Source organism: Sturnira hondurensis, unplaced genomic scaffold (genome assembly GCF_014824575.4).
Source record: "Sturnira hondurensis isolate 20B ecotype Veracruz unplaced genomic scaffold, ASM1482457v3 Scaffold0005329, whole genome shotgun sequence".
NCBI classification, from domain to species: domain Eukaryota; kingdom Metazoa; phylum Chordata; class Mammalia; order Chiroptera; family Phyllostomidae; genus Sturnira; species Sturnira hondurensis.
In genome coordinates this window covers 9,744,111-9,765,956 of record NW_028077960.1, presented here as the reverse complement: position 1 = coordinate 9,765,956, position 21,846 = coordinate 9,744,111, and the positions used below count along the sequence as shown (strand labels likewise).

The 21,846-nt window shown below is 36.3% G+C and overlaps 1 protein-coding gene across 1 annotated transcript in view; it reads right to left on the bottom strand.

Annotated features, from left to right (window-relative positions):
• Window positions 1-21,846, bottom strand: part of MDGA2 (MAM domain containing glycosylphosphatidylinositol anchor 2) — an 847,781-nt gene that overhangs the window by 293,890 nt on the left and 532,045 nt on the right. The window contains exon 4 of the mRNA XM_037047200.1: window positions 11,566-11,762. Coding sequence (XP_036903095.1) covers window positions 11,566-11,762 — 197 coding nt within the window. The remainder of the gene's footprint in view (window positions 1-11,565; window positions 11,763-21,846) is intronic.

The following is a 21,846-nucleotide window of genomic DNA, read 5'->3' as shown; positions in this document are numbered from 1 at the left end:
CCTCCCTCCTGCCCTCTGGTTACTATCAGTTTGTTCTTTTTTACTACTGAGTAGTAGTCTATTGTGTAAATGTACCACAGCTTTTTATCCACTCATCTACTGATGGGCGCTTAGGCTGTTTCCAAATCTTGGCTATTGTAAATAGTGCTGCTATTAAATTAATTTGTCCTTGTACTGCCTTGCACATATCTTGCTTCCTTCTGCCACAGACCCTTTGTATACGTGTAGTTCTTCATTGCTCTATGCTTAATCCATTTCATCTCATTCTTAGCTCCCAATATTCCTTACTTCCACAGATAAGCATTTCCTCACTTTCTGGAAAAGGAATCACTTTTCTTGAGATCTGCTGTACCTTTAGAACATGTTCTCATTTTTCCATTTATTTTAGTAGTGGATTTATTTCCTGTCGACTTCTCCCCTTGCATGTAAGTATACGAAGGGTAAGGATCATGTATTTCTTGTTCTTAGCATTAAGTACCAAGCACTTAGAGCAAGACTTAATATAGGAGAGAGACTTTTTAAATGAATACTTTTTCAATTAAAAGTACTATAACTACCTCTTTTACCATTCAGGGCTTTTCTTTATACATATTTCTCTGGAACTTACTATCTTTTGGGCACCTGATATAAATGCAATAGAGGTTAATAAAATCAATATTTTTAAAGCAATCATACACTAATAATGATATTTCAATATATTCAAAAAATAAAGTCATTTAGATTTAGATTTAATAGTCTCTATTTACATAGAGTTAATTACATTCTACCAATATTTCTTATTTCTGTTTCCACTGATACATTATTTTTAATCTACATTTTCTGGATACTATTTCAACACTCTACTGAAACTATACCTACTAATATTTGTTAAAATTTAATAAATCTTTTTAATGCCATTTTACTTCTTTACTTATTTCTAGCAATTAGATTATCTTGCTACTTTACAGGCCCTTGTGTGAAAATAACGAATTACAAATATAACATTTTAGTGACTTTTTTGTTGTTTTTCATTTCACTTTTTATCTATTGTGAAAATTTTAGCCTGCAATCCTCTAAGACACTTCTAGTGGTATCTAACCCATTATAATGGTTTCATTCAGCATCCGTGTACAGGTATCTGCCAAATCTTTGAGCAGGTGGTCAGAAATGTGGCTGGAGTTTATGCTATCCAAAAGTAAAGAATATAAATTAGGTAATAATATTGATATTTTAAGGCTTAGAGAATTCACCTTACCTTTTGTGGTCATTCCCATATTTTGTAAATACCAACAACTATGGCCCAATAAATATAATGGTTTGTGCCCACCACATCCTAGCTTATTCTCACTCAGAACAGTGCAGCAAAATTTGCACGTGAAAGGCACAGACAAAAGGAAAGAATAACTTTACTGTGAAGTTTAAATACACAATGGGACCTACAGTATAGTCATCGAGGTTAATATCTAAGATTAATCTGTGTAGCCTTTGAAGAGGCAGAGGGGCTAACAGAGACACAGTATATTGAAGGAATATAGAAAATAGAGTTATGGAAGAATTTGAACCTTACCCACTTAATTCATCACATTCAGAAAATGACTGAAAACATTCAAGCTGACCCTCTTCCCCCCAATAAACAGCTCCCAAGGCTATGCTAGCAAATGGCATATGTGGATATATTTATTCACAGTGATTTAGAATTTACTGCTTATAACTGTTTTACAACATAACATTAATTTTATTTTGTTAATCATATAAATTTAATAATCTTTGATGTTGGAAGGCTTTTTGCATGTGAATTTCCATGATTTGTAAACAGGAATTTTCCATGGATATTTGTCTAATTGTATAATTAGTCCAATTACAAATATATAATTGATATAAATATGTTCAGTCTTAGATGGTGCAATTACTATATACACTATGCTGTCATGAAGGCCTTTATCAAAGTTCTAGAAAAATAGTAAGAGTGCATGTCATTTGTAGAATTTAAGTATACATTTTTAACATTCAAAAATGATTTTCAATACCTAACACTTCTTTTTAAACTTTTAAAACTACTTTTTAAAGATAATAAAAGAAATAAAGGAAAGGTATTCTATACATTTGTCAGTGGCCATTTACCAGTGGTGACAGTTTCTAGTGAAGTACTAACAATAAGCTCAAGCAGTGTATCCACTTTACTTAGCAAATTGGAACCTTTCTAAATATGCATTTTCAGATATCAGTAAAAATAGGTTTCCAATTCAAAAGATTTCCAATTCAATGCTATCTATAGCATTATATGCTAGCCTAGGTCTTCAGCATTGAGTAGAAGTATGGAAAGCATAATTATTCTTCTTAGACTTACTACATTATATGCATTTGAATTCGCATGAGCCTCAGCAACACAGACCAATTTTGTTTCAGAAAGACTATCTACAAAAAAGGTATAAAGAAGATTTTGTCATATAACAGGGTGGTGAAATAAATATTCACTCAAATTGATATTACTATTAGCTCAGTATGAATAGTCATTTGGGATAGATGTATCTCAGCTTAGAAATTCTGTTTTATTAAAAACAAGGACTGGTCACTGAATAGAAAAGCATACATTTAAAATAAATTTAATTTTCTAACATAAATAAATATGCAGACTTATTATCTGTCAATCTTCTACAATATATTCCCAGTATACCTTCCCAGCTTCGTAGCCCACTCTTGCCCATATATACAAATGATTGTTCCAGTCAACCAGAGACATGGCCAATCTTTGGGGGTATTATCCTCCTTCTGTATTATTGCAGGTGCTATTGATTTCCACCTTGAATGCTCTCTACACAGCACTATTGTGTGCCTCTATTTTGACAATAATTTTTTACCTTGTAACATCATCACTGTTTACCTTAACTTCTCCCCATGAACATCAACATAGTCAGAGAAGGAGCCTTGCCTATAACCTCTGTCTCTGGCAGAAAGTTGCCAATATCTTGCACATAGAACATCTCAGTTATTTTAACTGGATCTTAATTACACTATGAAGACATGAAGTCCATATAATATACGAAAATAAATTAAAATATTATTAGGTCCTCCAATACCAACAATGCTAACATGGAAAGTTCTTTCAGTATGAATGTACACATGGCAACTGATGGGAAGCACAGTCCAAAGCATCAATAAATCCTAAGAATTAAAATATAAAGAAATTATTTATATATAAATATAGATATAAATTATATATATTAAATGTATATATAATCTCCAGTAGCACACTAAGCAAATAAATACCATTTATATGTCATTCAAATAGCAAGCCCATTATACTAGGACCAAAAAAACAAGTCAATCTTGAGAAATATTTCAAGGATACTACACAAAAATAATTTTAATCCAAAATAAATTTGACATGTAGACCAAATAATTGATGCCTTTAATTCAATAACACAATTCTGAAGGTACTAAAAATGTATGGGTCTATTTTCTAATATAGGGAAAATAAACTAGACATAATAACTGAATTAGAACACTCATAGAAATTTTATTTTATCACTGTAAAAATAAAATCCACAGGCTAAGTCCACTGCATTGCTTTCTACTGCTGGCCAATCATAATTTACACTTACTCCAAATTTCCAAGGTAGTTAGAAGATAAAATTGAGGATGTTTTCTATCAAGTAGGTTTTTGGGTAAAAATGTTCTCTACTTCATACTCATCTATATTATAAAAATGTACCCGTAAGGCTGGAAGCAGCCCTGGAGTTCTAGGTCTACTATCTACTTATTTTCACTCAACAGAACTTTTACAGAAACCCTGCTTACTCTTATCTCTCTTAATTTGGAACCATACAAGACTAAAAATGTTACTGTAAGTACCATCATATCCCCCTTGAGGTAACATCGATTCAAGTGGAGTTTCAAAATAGTAGCCCAGAGGGGCCAAATGTTGAACTCTGGCAACAAGTGATTTATTGTTTTCTGAAAAGCTGGCATGCACAGCCAGCCTCAGCAGTGTTTATTTTGATAACACCAGACAGATTCACATATTTATGTTACCAGATTCATCTCAGTAGGCATTTGCATTTATGATTCCTAGGCACAAGCGTACCTACTGTGGCCCATTGAAAAAAGAAAATAAATAAAACCCTTGGATCTCTAGGCCATTATATACAACTAGCTGCCTTGTCCCTGAGAGGTAATTTATTTATAAGTAACACTCCAGAATTTCTAAAGTAAATGACCAGCTTCCTACGTATCTTTGATAAATACACACATGCACAAAAAGACTTAAAGCAGTATCTCAAAGGGTGATAAATCTAAATCAAACCAGTTTGGTAGAATCTTACAGGTGCTCTCAAATTGTTCATAGAGCAATAAATGCAACAGGTGATGAAGTAAAATCAAAATAGTGGGCATAAGCTTTTCATTGCTTGATTCATACATTGTCAGTATCATCCTCAATTTAACAACCTTGGTATCAGTCTCCTCAAATTGATCTAAAACTTCAACAAACCCTCACTCAAAATCTTATGAGATTTTTGTAGAAATTGAGAAGATAATTTTTAACATTTAAGTGAAAATAGAAAGAAGCTATAACATTCAAAACAATTCTGAAAAAGGTGAACTCTGTCAAAGGAATTATTTTTCCTGATTTTAGAACTTGTTATAAGCTACAGTAATTAAGACGGTGTGGTATTGGCATAAAGACAGACATATAAATCAATGAAACAGAATAAATAGTTCATAAATAGACTTGAATATATAGGGCCAATTGATTTAAGTGCCAAAAAATTTTGGTGGTGAAAGAATGATCTTTTCAATGTATGGCACTACAACACATGTACATCCCTCCACAAGAGTGAAACTCAAACATTTCCTCACTCCATGACCAAAGACTCACACAAAATGGAAAAAGGAACTCTGTTGGTAAATATAAGTGGATAATGACTTTCAAAGAACAAAATAATAGTGCCTTGCTGGTGTTTAAATAAATGTAGAATTAAAATACTATACCAAAATAAAATATAAAAAAGATAAATATTGCAAATGTATTCTATATTCACATCCTTATTGAAGAAGAAGTCAGGAAACAGGCTGTAGTTTTTAAATAACCAATTATGTGTTACTAAAATGCTTTCAAACTCTTAGCTAAATAGAGGAGAAAATTAAATAATTATACATATTTGATAAATCCAAAAGGAGGCAAGAAAAGAGAGACATAACATAAAACATAGAAAAACATAGCATAGAAACATAGTTCTGTTTTTCATAACATAGAAAAAATTATTGGGCGTCGGATTAAATGCACTAAAAAGTAAGATTGTCCCACTAGATTAAAACAACAAAATCATACATACTGATTCCTAGTGACATGTTTTTTAAATTTAAAAACACAGAATGCTTGAAAGTAAAAAAGACATCTCTTTTTACCATTCTTCTCCCCAACCCACACCACCCCCGAAAAGAAAACAACTAACCAAAAGAAGGCTTGTGAAGTTAAATTAATAACAGACAAAATAGACTTTAGGGCAAGCAACGCTACTAGAGTAAGAGGTACTACTCTTTAGACGGACATTTCTTAGTGACAATCCACCAGGAGATAACAGGGAGGTAATATATTCAGTCCACTAGGAAGATGTAACAATTACTAATTTGTATGTACTAAAGAATATATTTTAAATATATAAACCCAAGTTGACAGTAATAAAGAATAGACAAATACATAGCCATAGCCATAGATATTAACTAAACGATATCAATAGCTTAAAATAGCAAGCAAAAGAAAAAACAGTAAATCCATAGAATGTCTGAACAACACAATGAACAAATATGACTTAATTGGTATGCAAAAAATTTTGGAATACACATTCTTGTGGGTGCACATGAATCACATATGAAAGTAGACCATAAGCAAAGCATAATGTAAGTCTCAATTAATTACTTTTTAAATTATATTTTATTGATTATGTTATTATAGTTGCCCTTTATTTTCCCCCTTTGCCTTCCTCCATCCAGCCCTCTCCCATTCCTTTCAGGAATCTCCACACCTTTGTTCATGTCCATGAGTCATGCATAGAAGTTCTTTGGCTTCTCAATTTCCTATACTATACCTAATACCCATGTGTATTGTTTAACTACCAATTTTTATTTCTTAATCCTTTCATCTTTTCATCCATTCCCCCAAACCCTCTCTCATCTGGCAACCATCCAAATGTTCTCCATATCTAATGTACTATGTCCATTCTGCTTGTTTGCTTAGCTTGTTATTTTTAGATTTAGTTGTTGATAGATATGTTTTTATTGCCATTTTATTGTCCGTAGTTTTGATCTTTTTCTTAAATAAATCCTTTTAACATTTCATATAATGATAGGTTGGTGATGATGGTGAACTCCTTTATCATTTCTTCTTTGGGAAGCTCTTTATTTGCCCTTCAATTCTAAATGATAGCTTTGCTGGATAGAGTAAAGCTTTGCTGGTTGTAGGTCTTCGCTTTTCATCACTTTGAATATTTCTTACCAATCCCTTCCAGCCTGCAAAGAATCTTTTGAGAAATCAGTGGACAGTCTTATGGGAACTCCTTTGTAGGTAATTATCTGCTTTCCTCTTGCTGCTTTTCAGATTCTCTCTTTATTTCTAACATTTGGCATTTTAATTATCATGTGTGACTTACAGTGGGTCTCTTTGTATCCATCTTGTTTGAGACTGTCTGTGCTTCCTGGACTCGCATGCCTATTTCCTCCACCAAATTAGTTTTCTTTCATTATTTTTTAAAATAGATTTCCAATTTCTTGCTCTTTCTCTTCTCCTCCTGGCACCCCTATGATGTGAATATTGGTACACTTGAAGTTGTCCCAGGGGCTCCTTACACTATCATCATTTTTTTGGATTCTATTTTCTTCTCATTATTCTGATTAGCTGTTTTTTTGCTTCCTTATGTTCCAAATAATTGATTTGATTCTTGGCTTTATACACTTTTTTGTTGATTCTCTGTAAATTGTTCCTTATTTCAATTAGTATATCCTTCATTTGACTGGATCTTTTTAATGCTGTTGCAATACCCACTAAGTTCCTTGAGGATCCTTATAATCAGTGTTTTGAACTCAGCATCTGATAGATTGCTTATATCCATTATGTTTAGTTCCTTTCTGAAGTTTGTTTCTGTTCTTTTATTTGGGTTAGGGTTCTTTTTCTCCTCATTTTGGCAGCCTCCCTGTGTTTGTTTCTATGTATTAGGCAGAGCTGCTATGACTTCCTGTCTGTGTAGTGTGACCTAATGTAGTAGGTGTCCTATAGGGTCCAGTGGCTCAGCCTCCTCTATCACCCAAGCTGAGTACTCAGGATGAGTCCTCCAGGTGAGTTGAGTACACCTTCCTCTTGTAGTTGAGCCTTGGTTGTTCTGGACAGATCAATGGGAGGGATTTACACAGGCCAGTGAGCTGCAAGGACAGGCTGTGACCACTGGCCACCAACCTCTGCTCTTCATGGCTTGTGGAGGTGGTTGGGTGTTGGTATTGCAGATGTCACTGGGTGCAAAGGCTCTGGGGTTTCCTGGGTGGTGCAGGTTAAGGTCATCCCCCACCTATGTTTGTCTGGGTCCACTTAGCATAAACTATAAAACAATCTGCATATGGCTGTTATTTGTGCTGGGCTTGGAGGTGCCCAAGTGAGGCCAGACTGTGACCCAAGGGCAGCTGCTGCTAGTGCCAGGCCTGGGAACAATTAGCAAGTAGAATCGGGACTAGAGGCTCATTGAGGCTGGCTGTTTCTTGTTTGAAAGGATTTAGAAAGATCCAAACCATGAACCAAGACAAGCCATTCATATGGAAAAGCCACTGTTAACAGTTTGGGTGGGGCCATAAGCTGGGTGGGATAGCACCTCAGGGAATCACTAGGGTGGGGCAAACCATGTGAGCCAGGCTGATGGAGTCTCAGATACATGCCATCCTCTATGGCTGTGTGGGAGAAGGGCTCAGAAAATGAACAATGGCTTCTGACAGCAGTTCAGTCCAGAGAAAGCTGTCCCCCTACTCTCACCCTGATGCTAGACACTTTCGTTCCTCTGCATATGCCACTGATTCCCTTCAAGTTGCTGCTCTGTTGCTGGAGCCCAGAGGGAGTGTGTCTGAGTAAGTCTGTGTACAGGACCTTTAAGAGGAAACACCTGGGACTCCAGAAGTTTCTTCCACCAATCCAATCCCCACTGGTTTTTAATTATCTTCCTGGCACTGGAACTTTGGGCCAGGAGGGGCTAGTAGGGCACTAGGAACCCTCACTCCCCAAATATCTTTCCCAAATTTTTATTCACCACACATGGATATGAGACCAGCCCATTTCACATCCCCCTGTCTCCACGTCTCCAAGTATCCAGGTCTCCACCCCTCCTACCAGTCTGAAAGGATGTAGTTTCTTATTTAACTCCATATTGTCAGTCTTCCATTCAGCTTGATTTTCTGATGCTTCTGAGGGATGGGTAGTGTAAAGTTCCGTTGTAATTTTGATGCGGTTTTTGCGAGGAGGAGAGCCATGTTTACCTACACCTCCATCTTGAACTGAAATCCTCTCAATTAATTTTTAAAGATTAAATTATTAGGGATATGCCTCTGACAGAGTGGAATTAGACTAGAAATTGATTAAAAGTTATACATTGGGCAAAGAAAGAAAATATGATATGAATTCACTTATATCTAATATCTAAAGAACAAAATAAATGGACAAATAAAACAGAAACAAAATTATAGATACAGAGAACAAACTGATGGGTGCCATATGGAAGGGGGGTTGGGAGGCTAGGTAAAAAAAGGGTGAAAGGATTAAGAAGCACAAATTAGCAGTTACAAAAATGTCCTGGTGAGTAAAGTGGAGCATAGAGCACATAGTCAGTAATATTGCCACAACTATGCATGGTGTTACATGGGTACTAGACTTATCGGGGGAAGCACTTTGTAAATTATATAAATGTCTGACCACTATGCTGTACACCTGTAACTAATATAAAATAAGATAGAATATTAAATATAATTAAAAATAAAAATTAAAAATATATTACACTTTAAAAAGCAAATAAATAGGCAAACCACAGTCTGGAAAAAACAATTTCACAGCACATGTCTAACAAAAGATTCATTACTAGAATATATAAACTATATCTAGAACTTAATAAAAAAAAGACAACCTGTTTTTTAAGACAACCTATTATTTTAAAGAAGGAGCATAAGAAATAAAAATTAAATGCAATGTGGGATCCTAGATAGAATAAAGCAACAGAACATTACTAGAGAAACTAGTGTATTTGAATAAAATCTATAGTTTAGTTAATAGTATTGTGCCAATGTTAATTTCTCAATTTTGCTGATAGTACTATAGTTCTCTACGATATGAACATTAGAATCCAGATGAGGCATACCAGGGAACTATGTACTATTTTTGTAAATTTTCTGTAAGTCTAAAATTAGTCCAAAATGAAATATTTGAATGTTTTAAATTATAACTAGAAAATTGTCACAGTTTGAAAATTAAATATACTAAAACAAATTCAATTATAACATTATTCTAGTTCACGATCCATTAAGCTTTCTTTAGTGGGTGAAGAGGGATGGAGTTACAGAGTGATTCAGGAATTACTGGGAACTTGGAGTCAACTGTAACCATCCCATAAGTAGTCAGCCAGGCATCCCCATAGAAGTATTGGCTCAATATTTAACACATATGTATTGAGAATCTTTCGTATGTAAGGCAATGTTCTAGCTGTTGAAAAGACAACGTCTTTATTATTAGTGGGTTAATTTCAAACATAAGGTAATTTGATATGCCATGGGGAAAAAAAATAAAATAAAGCCAGGTATTAGGAAAGAGTAACTATGAAAAGGAAGGGATGTTACTTCAGATAGATCTGCCCATGAAGGCCTTTTGGAGGTGATGAGTCCTCAGTACTAGGATGGTACTGCCATAGTACCTAAGTAAATTACATTCTACACGGCAGGATAAACAGGGTGCGGACTCTTGGCATGTCTAGGGATTGCGTGTCTACAATGGTATATGATATTTAAAGGATTAGGCAAGAGAGCAAGATCAAACATGGTCTTGTGGGGTACAATACAACACACTGAATCCACTAGAGATATTCACTTGTTTAAACCATCCAAGCAGTTTTTATTTATTCATATTCATACCCACTAGAGATATTACAGCAGAAAAAAGTTTACATTTTTAAGTGATCACTCAGAGGTTTGGAGTTTCCTCCAATGAAGCACTAAGCCGGTTAGGAACCTATTATCCTAACCCATGGCATGTGGTGGGGTGGACCTGTGCATGTCTGGCCCAGGCGCAGTATCTCAACATGTAAGATATGAAGAAAAATCATCGATAACCTTTCATCTATGAAAACAATATTTCCTGTGTCTAAAAGAACTAAATTTTCCACCTGCTGCTATTTGGGAGTTTCTATTGCTTGGCCTATAAAATATGCTTAATATTAACAAATTAAGTATATATATGACATAAAAGAATTGTCATATTTCTTCTCCTACATTATTATTCAGGAGGATATAAAAACATGGCCATTTCAGAAAGAGATAAAGTACATGATTAGTAACCAAAGGCAGGAAAGATATTTTTAAATAGGAGTTAGAACTGCATGTTACTGGAAATTATCAACTGCAGCAGGTGAACACAGAACGGCAAGAAAAGTTTGTTTGTTTCTTAAATATTTTTAAGAGAACTAATTCAGCCCAGCAACAGAGGTACCAGCACATACAAAGACAGAGAAAACCTTTGTTAAGCAGCACAGCAAAATCTGATATTCAAATAGAAGAAAATTTCACTCTATGGAAAATTAATTCAATTTTTCTTTTTATTAAATAAGTGTTTAATGACTCATTAGATGTTTCAGTTTTTACATAATTAAGGCTCTACTCATAAAAAATTAAAAACCAAAAACAAATGTAATTACATTTTTTCTAAAACCAACGTGAAATAAATTTCAAGTAGATTCTTCATTCCCTTAAAACTCATTTACCATTGCTATGGGAAAACCAGAGCCTCTTATTTTAAGAATTATTTTCCACATAAAAAAAGCAGTCTAGCAAATGTAGAATTATGTATTTTATACTGAAACCTAGGTAAACCTTTAACAAAGATATATGTCAGGATAATGAATTTAAAATTTTTTTGTCCCTGGCTGGCGTAGCTCAGTGGATTGAGCACAGGCCTGCTAACCAGGGGGTCGCGGTTCGATTCCCAGTCGGGGCACATGCCTGGGTTGCAGGCCACTTCCCTGCAGGCCAGCTCCCAGAAGGGGACGCACAAAAGGCAACCATACATTGATGTTTTTCTCCCTCTCTCCTTCCCCTCTAAAGGTAAATAAATAAATAAATAAATAAATCTTTAAAAAAAATAAAATAAAATTTTTTGGAGTTTAAACTAAACTACCATGTAAAAGGTAAACAATTTTTCTTCATTATTTGAGTCTCATCATTCAGTCAAAAACAGTTTTTTTTAAAGGCCAGGTTTGAAGGAACTATCTTTTTAAATAGAAATGAATATTATATGTCACTTAAATTAGGAAAATATATTATCAGAGTGAGGTGGGTATATTATACTTTAATTCCTACCTGGGTAAAGAAGGGTTCATAAATCTCAACTCCTTTGTCAGATCCTTGCAGTAACACCTCCTGGCCACGTCTCCAGCTATACCGAACAGGTGGATTGGAATTGGCAACACACCTGAGGAACACGGTCCTCTCATAGTAAAACTGTTCTTTAGCTTCACCTATACTTTGATGAACAGTTACTACAGGATCATCCAAATCTAGAAAAAAAATAAAAGCAACAAAGTGACAGTATTATGAGTTACATGGGTTTTGAAGCATGCACATTTAAAAACGAACCAAAGATGCACTTTCTTAATAATTTATTGCTTACCGTGATATTCATTTTATATTGAGTTTACAGAACTTATTCACAGAGGAAATTCCAATGATAGAAGGTAACTACAAATAATAGTTATTTCTCAAGATCTCTATTTGCTGAAATAGTACAAATGACCTTGCATATTTACAACACTTTGCCAACAGCCACATAAAACAGAGCTCAAGTGAGATGTCAGAATTCAAAATCCTCAAGATCAAGAGATTAGTTAAAACAACAACCATAGTAGGAGAGAAATACATATCAAGCAGCTCAATTGGTTCCTTCATTTAATATACTTCCCCTTCCAATTATGTACGCCTATACATGAAAATTATCAAAGAATTATGTGAAAAAAGTATTATATTTATAGGAAGAAATGTGATCTTGTACTGAGTCAAACTCTTCCTTCAGCTCAGATTTTATATTCCAGACAATATTTGGTAATTAGAAATGTGCTAACAGAAGGAACTATTAAAAGGCATTAATGTTTCTATTTCTGAATATTGGAACTAAGTGTTTAAATAAGGGATGTACACCATAGAGCTTAGCAAATTATTTCTGGAAAAACCAATACATAAGTATCTTGGCTTTGGTGGGTCATACAGTCCTTGTCTTATAGCAGGGTGCAGCCAAGGGCAGGGCCCAAGTAGGGATTTGTAATGGAGTCCAGAACTCGGTGTCCAGGATATGTTAGAAAAAAAAATATATATATATATATATGATGTCCTTACCCCCACAAGTCTGAGCTGGGGGATGGGACGCATGGAGCAGGGCCATTGAGAAGAGCTGGGAGATGATTGGCTCCACACCACAGGGCCACACCTGCCCGGATTTACTATGGCAGCCCAGTAAAGCTGGAAAAAATAGGGACTGCTGGCAGCTGTGGCCAATTGTGTGAGCAGTCGGAAATGGTGTGGCAGAGGAAGACTGGTGCTGGGACTTAAACCCGGGTGCAGCAGCCATGTGGCCATGTGGTGTCCTTTTGAACCATGTGGCTTGGGCAGAGAAGAACTGAGGGTCCTTTGGGGACCATGTGTCTTTTTGGGACCATGCAGCTTGGCCAGAGAAGAATCATGGACTTCTATTTCCTTTTTCTGAGATACGATACCCTGGACTGGGCAGAGGGGGAAGGAAGGACTGTGCATTTGTGGGTATTCTAAAGCACTTTGGGATCTCAACAGAGACATTAAGTCATTGCTCTTAAGTTTGTATAACTCTAAATAAATAATCCCTTTCTTTCTCAACAATCTCTGGCATTGAGAGACGTCTTTCCCTGGCAGCAGGGAAGGTGAACCCAGTATGGGGTAGGGAGCCCCTGGATCCCAGGCAATAGTATGTCATTCACCCCACTCAGGTCTGTTCTGTGACAGTCTCAGCTATTCAACTTTACCATTCTAGTGTGAAAGCAGCCAAAGACGCTAGACAAAATCAGTGAAAGATGAGTGTTGCTGAGCTCCACTGAAAGTTTATTTACAAATGCAAGTGCCCCAGCCAGATTTGGCTCATGGGTTATTGTCTGCCATAGATCTCCAACTCCTGATACACAATGTCCCAGGTTATTTTCTTAAGAGAAAAAAAATGTACTTGCTTTAAAACAACAACTGTAGTACATATTTAAAAGTTGCTAAGAGTAAATCTTAAAAGTTCTCATCATGAGAAAAAATTGTAACAGTGTGTGGTGACAGATGTTAACTAGACTTACTGTGGTGATCATTTCACTACATATACAAATATTCAATCATCGTGTTGTATACCTGAGATTCACATAATGTTATATGTCTATTATATCTTAATTAAAAAGTGGGAATATAAAACAAGAGCTCTGGGTTCCATGTGCTAATAAACTCAATCAGTACTTATTAAGAGTGATGCAAAATATTTTGCTCTAATTACACATTAATTTCAGTGAGCTTTGCTCCTTTAGCTTTATAACTTTAAAAGGTAACTTAACCTTTGTGGTCTTCAATTTCTTTACCAATTAAATGGAAATAATCACATTATATATTAACAGGGCTTTGGCACATAGCAAATCCTCAATAAAAGTGAGTTTGGCAGTGACCAGAGGGGAGAGGGGAGGGAATTTCAGGGGAAGAGGGGAAGGGTTTACAGGAACAAGTATAAAAGACACATGGACAAGAACTAGAGGGGGTGGAAATGAGAGGGAGGGGGGAGGCCTGGGGGGTAGGCTGGGATGGCAGTAAAAGACAGAAAACTGTACTTGACCAACAATTAAAATAAAAAAGTGAGTTTGTTATTATTGTTATTAAATAGGATTTCATTTAGACTCCCAGTAATTCTACATCTTTTTTACACTTTTATCTCACCAATGCATAATGAACTCACTTACATTTTAAATAAGTAAATGTCACTTTCTCATTTGCTCAGGGTATCAAATGTTTCCACATGACCAGCATTTTTATGTGAAATCTTAAAATAAACTATCATATTTATATAAAAATATGAAGTGAGGTATGTGAGCATATGCTACCCTGAATATTTAAAAAAAACATTCTCCTCTAGAAAAGATTCTTTTTGACATATTAAAAGAATTAAAATCCAGCACAGTAGAAAGTAATAGCTACTTTGAGGAATAAAATTAAAAAGCAGAATTCCAAATTTCTGCAGTTTAAAAAAATAGTGTTCGAATGTGAATCTCATGCCAGTCCTACCTTGTATAAATTTGCAGAACAACTGCTGCTTTTCAGGGAAGTTCAAGGAACTTTCTGCTTAACTTCACTCTATCAGTGGTGCAATGACACATGCTCTTTGGTTTAAATAAGTTGGGGTAGGTGGGGATGCTCGCATTGTCATGAAATTTCACAGGTGTTTAAACTGTATCAAGTGCTACAGAAGACTGATTGGCTGCCTGTCTTAGTGACTTGAAAACTAACATAAACAATTTGTGCTGTGAGTAATTGCAGACAATTTTTCCTTGTGCAGTTTCTATCAGTCATAGTCTCATTTTTATAAAAATATCAGCTGTGTTATGTGGAAAGAAAATTCTGAAGCCAACATGCTTAAAAACAAAACAGAACCGCATAGTAAATAGACACGCTGCTTGGGTTTTACATGGTTAATAACATAGTACTTCCCAACACTTATTTATTGATGTATCTCTAGATCCTTTCTTATTGCTTGCAGTGCTGAAAAGTTCAGATAGAAACAGACAAAACCTGAACAATTATTTAAACATGCTCTTCCCTGATTTGGATGATTTTGGGGTCATTGGCCATCAGAGAATCTAATCCTGTGACAATCGATCTTAATGAATATTGCATTGGCAGAATTATCTACTGCATTCACCCCTGTTTAGGAATTTCTACTTTATAAAACTCCTAAAGGATTTTTTCAGATTTAGAAATAAATATGCCAAAACAAGGTATCATTTATTTTTAATACTTGTATTATTTGTATCCTCACCTGAGAACGTTTTCATGGATTTTAGGGAGAGGGAAAGGGAGGGGGGAGAGCTAGAGAAACATCAGTGTAACAGAGAAGTATTGCTTGGTTGTCTCTCGTGGGAACCCACAACTTAGCACGTGCTCTAACCAGGAATCAAACCCATGACTTTCAGGTGCATGGGAGGATCTTCCAATCAACTAGGCCACACCAGCCAAGGCAAAAACCAAGATGTCTTTTAGGCAAGTCAAATAATTGCATGGCTAAAATATGTACTTTAAGTGAGGTTGATATGCATACGATATATAGTTTAAGCCACATACACACATATCTCACTTAAAATATCCGTTCAACATATACTCTCTATGTAACTGAATGCATACTGAATATGTGAATTTGCCTTCAGTCAGGTTTGTTAGAAAAGAGCCTCTGAAACAGAGATACCTGTGCAGAAAGCATACAGGCATACTTCAGAGACACTGCATTCAGGTCTGGGTCACCACAATAAAGCAAGTATCATAATAAAGGGAGTTATACTAATTTTTTGTTTTGCCAGGACATGCGAAAGTTATGTTTATATTATACAGTAGTCCAACAATTTTCAACCTTTTTCATCTCATGGCACATATAAACTAATTACTAAAATTCTACAGCACACCAAAACTATACATATACTTTTCCCAATCCAACAAAAATAGGTATAATTTGATTCATTTACATCTGATGGCTATTGTGTTGGCATTTTTTTGACAGTCAGTGGGAAAAGAGATCAGTACCCCTGACTAAAGAGTTAAGTATTGCATGTTTTTAAAATTCTTATAGTACCAGATGAAAATTGCTGCAGTAGTCTATTACATGAGTAATAACATGTCTAAAAAAATTTAAAGCTTACTTAAAAGTACTTTATTTTTGAAAAAGGCTAACCATCGTGTGAGCCTTCAGTGAGTTACAATCTCTCTGCTGGTGGAGGCTCTCACCTCAGTGTCAATGGCTGCTGACTGATCAGGGTGGTAGTGGTGAGGACGCGGAGAGCTGTGATAGTTTCTTAAAGTGAGACGGTGAAGTTTGCCTCACTAGCCGGCTTTCTTTCAGGAATGATTTCACCGCAGCATGCAATGCTGATTGATATCATTCTACCCGTGATAGAACTTTCTAAAATTGGAGTTGGTCCTCTTAAACTCCGCCACTAACTTATTAACTAAATTGATGTAACATTCTATATTCTTTGCCATTGTTTCAACAATCTTTATAGCATCTTAAATAGTAGATAGAAAGCTCAAGAAACTACTTTCTTTGCTCATCCATAAGAAACAATCCCTCATCCACTCAAGTTTTATTACGAAACTGCAATTTTTTTAGTCACATCTTCAGACTTCACTTTTAATTCTAGTTCTCTTGCTATTTCTACTATATCTGCAGTTACTTCCTGCACTGAAATCTTGAACCCCTCAAAGTTACCCTTGAGTGTTGGAAACAATTTCTTCTGAACTATTAATGTTTATATTCTGACATCTTTCTGTGAATCATAAAATCCTTTAATGTCATTTAGAATGGTGAATGTTTTCCAGAAAGTTTTAATTTTCCCTTGCCCGTGTCCATCAAGGAATTACTATCTGTAGCAGCTAGAGCATTACAAAAGGTAAGTCTTAAATAAGATTTGAAAGTCAACATTACTCCTTGATTCATGGGCTACAGAGTGGATACTATATTACCAGGCATGGGAACAACATTAATCCCGTACATCTTCATTAGAGCTCTTAGGTGACATGGTGCACTATCAATGAGCAGTAATATTTAAAAAAATTTTTTTGAGCAATAGGTTTTAACAGTGGGTTTAAAATACTAGCAAACCATGTTGCAAACATATGTGCTGTCATCCAGGCTTGTTGTTCGATTCATAGAGCACAGGCAGAGGAAGTGTAGCATAATCCTTCAGGGCCCTAGAATTATCAGAGTATTAAGTGGGCATTGGCTTCAACTTGAAGTCACCAGGTGCATCAGCCCCTAAGAAGAGGGTCAGCCTGTCCTTTGAAGCTTTCAAGGAAGGCATTGCCTTCTCTTTTCTAGCTATGAAAGTCCCAGCTGACATCTCTTCTTATTAAGGCTGTTTTTTCTACATTAAAAACCCATTTTCAGTGTAGCCACCTTCATTTATTATCTTAGCTAGGTTTTCTAGATAACTTGCAGCTTTTCCATCAGAGCTTGCTGTTTCACTTTACTACACTCTCAGGTTCAGGAGACAATTTCCTTCCTTAAAACTCATGACCAAACATCTGGCATTAGCAATAACTCATCCTGAGTTAGTACATCTTTTGGTGTAAGTACCTGGTGAGGTTATTAGACCTTTTCCACGGAGGATTCTGATTCCCTGCTCACCATGCCCTTCTCAAGCCATTACTGATGTGCTTATTTGTTTACCACCAATATTGGATAACAGAATTGTAGGAAATGACTCAGTGGGTCAGCTGGGTATCAAACATATTTTTATGGCTTCACGGTGTGAAACAGTCCTGCCTCCAGCTGATTATATGGGCCAGTCACTTGTGCCAGGATGGTGACCCCTCTTATCTACAGTTTCCTGACATAGACAGCTAAAAGTAACGAGTCACAACTATGGCTTAAAGGTTAATGGGACTCTTGCTGTGGCACTTAATAAAAGCTTTTTCCTTTTCTGAGAACTAGGACTTCTAAATGGGGAGAGCTCACAGAAGGGAAATACAGATTCCCCAAGTGTGTCATTGAATGTGATGGTAGTAAGTGGGGTTGCTCCTTGATTCTTGACCCTGTGTATTCTATAGGGAACAAAAAGCCTCATATAATAATGGCAATTGATTTAGGATCTATATTGCATGTTGGAGGACAGCACACCTTCTTTATGGATATTTCCTCTCCAAGACTCAGCTGGCCCATACAAAGGACGTTCTCTCACTCTAATAAGCTGGCATGTTTAAGTGGTATAGAATACAATATGATCAGAGAATCACAGGAAATGTTTTCACTGTTACATCTTCGTGTCTGTGATTTGTACTCTGGCCTCATGAGTGGTTAGGTAGGATCCTGTGTTAAGAATAAAACATTCTGAAATGCCTTCTGATAAGGCTGCTGCTGGCTGAGGTCAACAGAAACATCCATACAAACAATACATGTCAAATTGAATCAAAACTATACACTGTCACTCTCAGGGTAATAAAGGTCTAATGTACTCGCCTTGTTACCAAGGAAGTGGTTGGCAATCATAAAAGAAATGGCTTTATCAAGAGGTAAGTGTTTGCCTCTGTTGCTGCCAGGTGGAATATTCAGGAGTGGCAGCAGATATACCAATCTTCACAATGATAATCTGTGACTCGAACTTATGAATAGCCTCCATTCTTACCATTATGACTATTTTTTTTCATGAGCCTGTTGTGCTAGCCAAGGATGGCCAGTGACAGAAGCTGGTTAATACCAGCTCTCTGCATTGCTCTGTCTGTTTGCTTCACTGTTTTGTGATTTATCTGCTGTGGATACTTTTTGGTGCTCATTAATATACAATAGAAGTATTATCACACCTCATTCCACTCTCATAGGTCCACCAAAATATTTTAACAGATCTGCTCCTTCCACACAAAATGGTTGACCGAGTATACCACCTAAAGCAAAGTTCTACCCACTGGGAAGATTTTCCCTTATTCTTGTCTATCAAGGAAATTTTAGAGTGGGGTTCTTGTGAAGTAGGAGTCTAATTTTTAACTTTGTACATAAGCTGAGAACATACCACAAAGAAAGTAGCTTGGCCTTTTTTTCTCCTCTATCCGTTCATATGTGATGCTCTGTGAAGCCCGGTAAGAAGTGAGAAACAAGCACTGGTAGAACATTGATAGGCGTCATGGGGGTCTGGGCACCTGGTTGTACAGCTTACTTGGGTTCTTTGGCCCTGGCCATGCCCCATCCTGGTTGCACCGCTTCTACCTAATGACAGAATCCCGATGAGTCAACCTCATTTTATGAGTGGGTGTTGTAGAAATAACAAAATCTAACTTCTGATTGATAGTTCAGGCCAGATTGTCATTGGATGTTGCATATTTAGACATTCTATTTTTACCAATGCCCCATAGCACACTAGGAGCTACTTTACGAATGGTGTATAATTCTCAACTGCAGAAAGCATAGCCTCATTCATAATTCTGAACATTTACTGTACAATTCTCCTATAGAGACTGCTGTAAACCACACAGCATCTTTTCCAGCACGAATATAGCTAATGTCATAGATTCTCCAGGGTTGTGTGACAAGGATCAGGGCCACTTACATCATAGTGTGGGCCGACTACAAAACAATTTTTTACTTTGAGATTGAGTTGAAGCTGATAGCCTATCAAATCACCTGATAAATAGATTGGAATGGTAGTTCCAAGGATGGATTATGACCCAGAATCCAAAGATACCTAGCAGGCACTGTGTTTCCTTCTGAAGGATGGAAATTGTGAGATGTGATAACTTGTGCTTTACTTTGGAGGAAATGCCCTGGCAAGCTCCAGACCACTGGATCTCTAAAATTTTACTAATATTATGGGTCATTAAATCTTCAGAGTATTATTCCAGTCCTTTGGATTATGTGTCTTACCAAGATATCCACTGTACTAGCCACTTCTTCTTCATCTGAACTGAGGAACATGATCTCACTGATACAGTAAAAACATACTTGTATTTAGTCAAATGTCCACATGGCTCATATCCCTTTGGGCTATGTTATGAAAATAAGTGTGAGGGTGAATATAGCTTTAGGGTAACACTACAAATGTACACTATTGTCTGTCCAAAATGAGTGCAAATTATTTCTGATCCTCTTTCCTAAAAGAGATGGGGAAAAAAGCACACTAAACTGGATTACTGAACACATGCCATGCATGAACCCATGCTTTTTACTCTAGCAAAAATACCGTATCTGGCATAAACTGCAATCAGGGCACTACTTGGATGAGTTTTTGATAGTCCAATATAATCCTCCAGGATTTCTGGTTTCAGCGGGAGACAACATAGTCAAAAAATGGAATATGAGATGGATTACCCCTAGTACATCTTTTAAGATTTTATGGGTGGCATTAAATCTGCTACCCCGCCCCAGGAATATTATATTGTGTTTTATATGTCTCAGCTGGAAGTGGGAACATTTCAGAGGCTCCAAATTAGACTTCTGACTAGGATAGCTCTTACCCCCAGAGTCAAGGAATCAGTAGAGTTTTGACAACTAGAAAGTATATCCATTCTAATTACACAATTAAAGACTAGGCAAATGAAATCAGGGTGGATTTGTGGACTGGTAGACACAAAAATGAGCCAGTTGTGGATCACAATCCCATTTATTACCTGGCACTAATATTTTCAAATCTAATAGCATAAGGGTATAATGATTCTGTAGAATCTCAGATATCAACGTCAGCTTGGATCCTGTGTATAATAATCTTTAAAACTTTTCAGAAGTTCACCTTTCCTAGTATATGGAACCTATATCCATTTTCGAGTAAGTGGGTATAGGTTCTTCTGATAAAGAACTGGGGAAATCATTATCATCTTTACTTGCTATGGTATGGTGTTACAGGGCTCTTCCTGGTGACTCAGTTTCCCCTTCAATGGAAGAGCTCTAGTTCTGAAAATTACCTCAAGTTCAGAAATTGAGCAAGGAGTTGTGAATTTTTATTATGTAACTACATTCAGACTACTGACTGTCCATCTGATTTCTTTAATTGTAGTAGACTGGCTAACATCGTTGTTGATTGTCCATTTATTTTGCTCCAAGAGATAGTATTATCTATTAACCATCAGCATAGCTCTTTATGAGTCCAGAGTGCTGCACAGATTTGAAATAGTTCATTAGGATAATGGTGCCCACACTGCTTATGACAGCTAAGCACTGCCACCTGGCCTCTATTATTTTGAGGTCATGGCATCCCCATTTCTATCAGGAAGTCCAATTCTGTAATAGCTCCTCTTGCCATCAACATTTGCCTGCAGAAACAGTCACCTCTTAGCTTCTCAATGATGCTTGTATCTCAGTCATCAGCACATTCTTCAGGGGTGTTTTTGCAGTGTCCTCCAACCTTTTACACAGAATATATTGAGCTGATGATTTTTCTGTACTTAAATATTCACACATTGTAGTCTTTTGATCCTTTTTTCTCCTACTATCTGCACAGCAGTTCTGGCATTTATAATTCTTTTAGTGGGAACCATTGTTTATTCAAGCTTCTGAGAGCTACCTTACTAGCAAGAACTCTCTTCTGCTATTCTGGCCAACGTGCTAAATCTTATATCATGAGATGATGCTGCCATGTCAATAAACATTTATTCTTCATTTCCATTTGATCTTTCTCTCCATACCCAATCTTATTCAATTTTATTCTTCATCCCACTTGATGGAGCTGCCTCAGGATCTAGCTCCAAAGACATTCTCCTGACTCCTGCCAGTAAATATTGGCTAGCCTGTGCAGCTTGTTTGGAGCATGGTCCCTTTTTAACCTCACATGCAGCATTTCCATGGCCAAATAATGTCTTCCATTGACCTTACATAGTGATCTGAAAGCCCAGAGTGGAGGTTCGGGTATATGT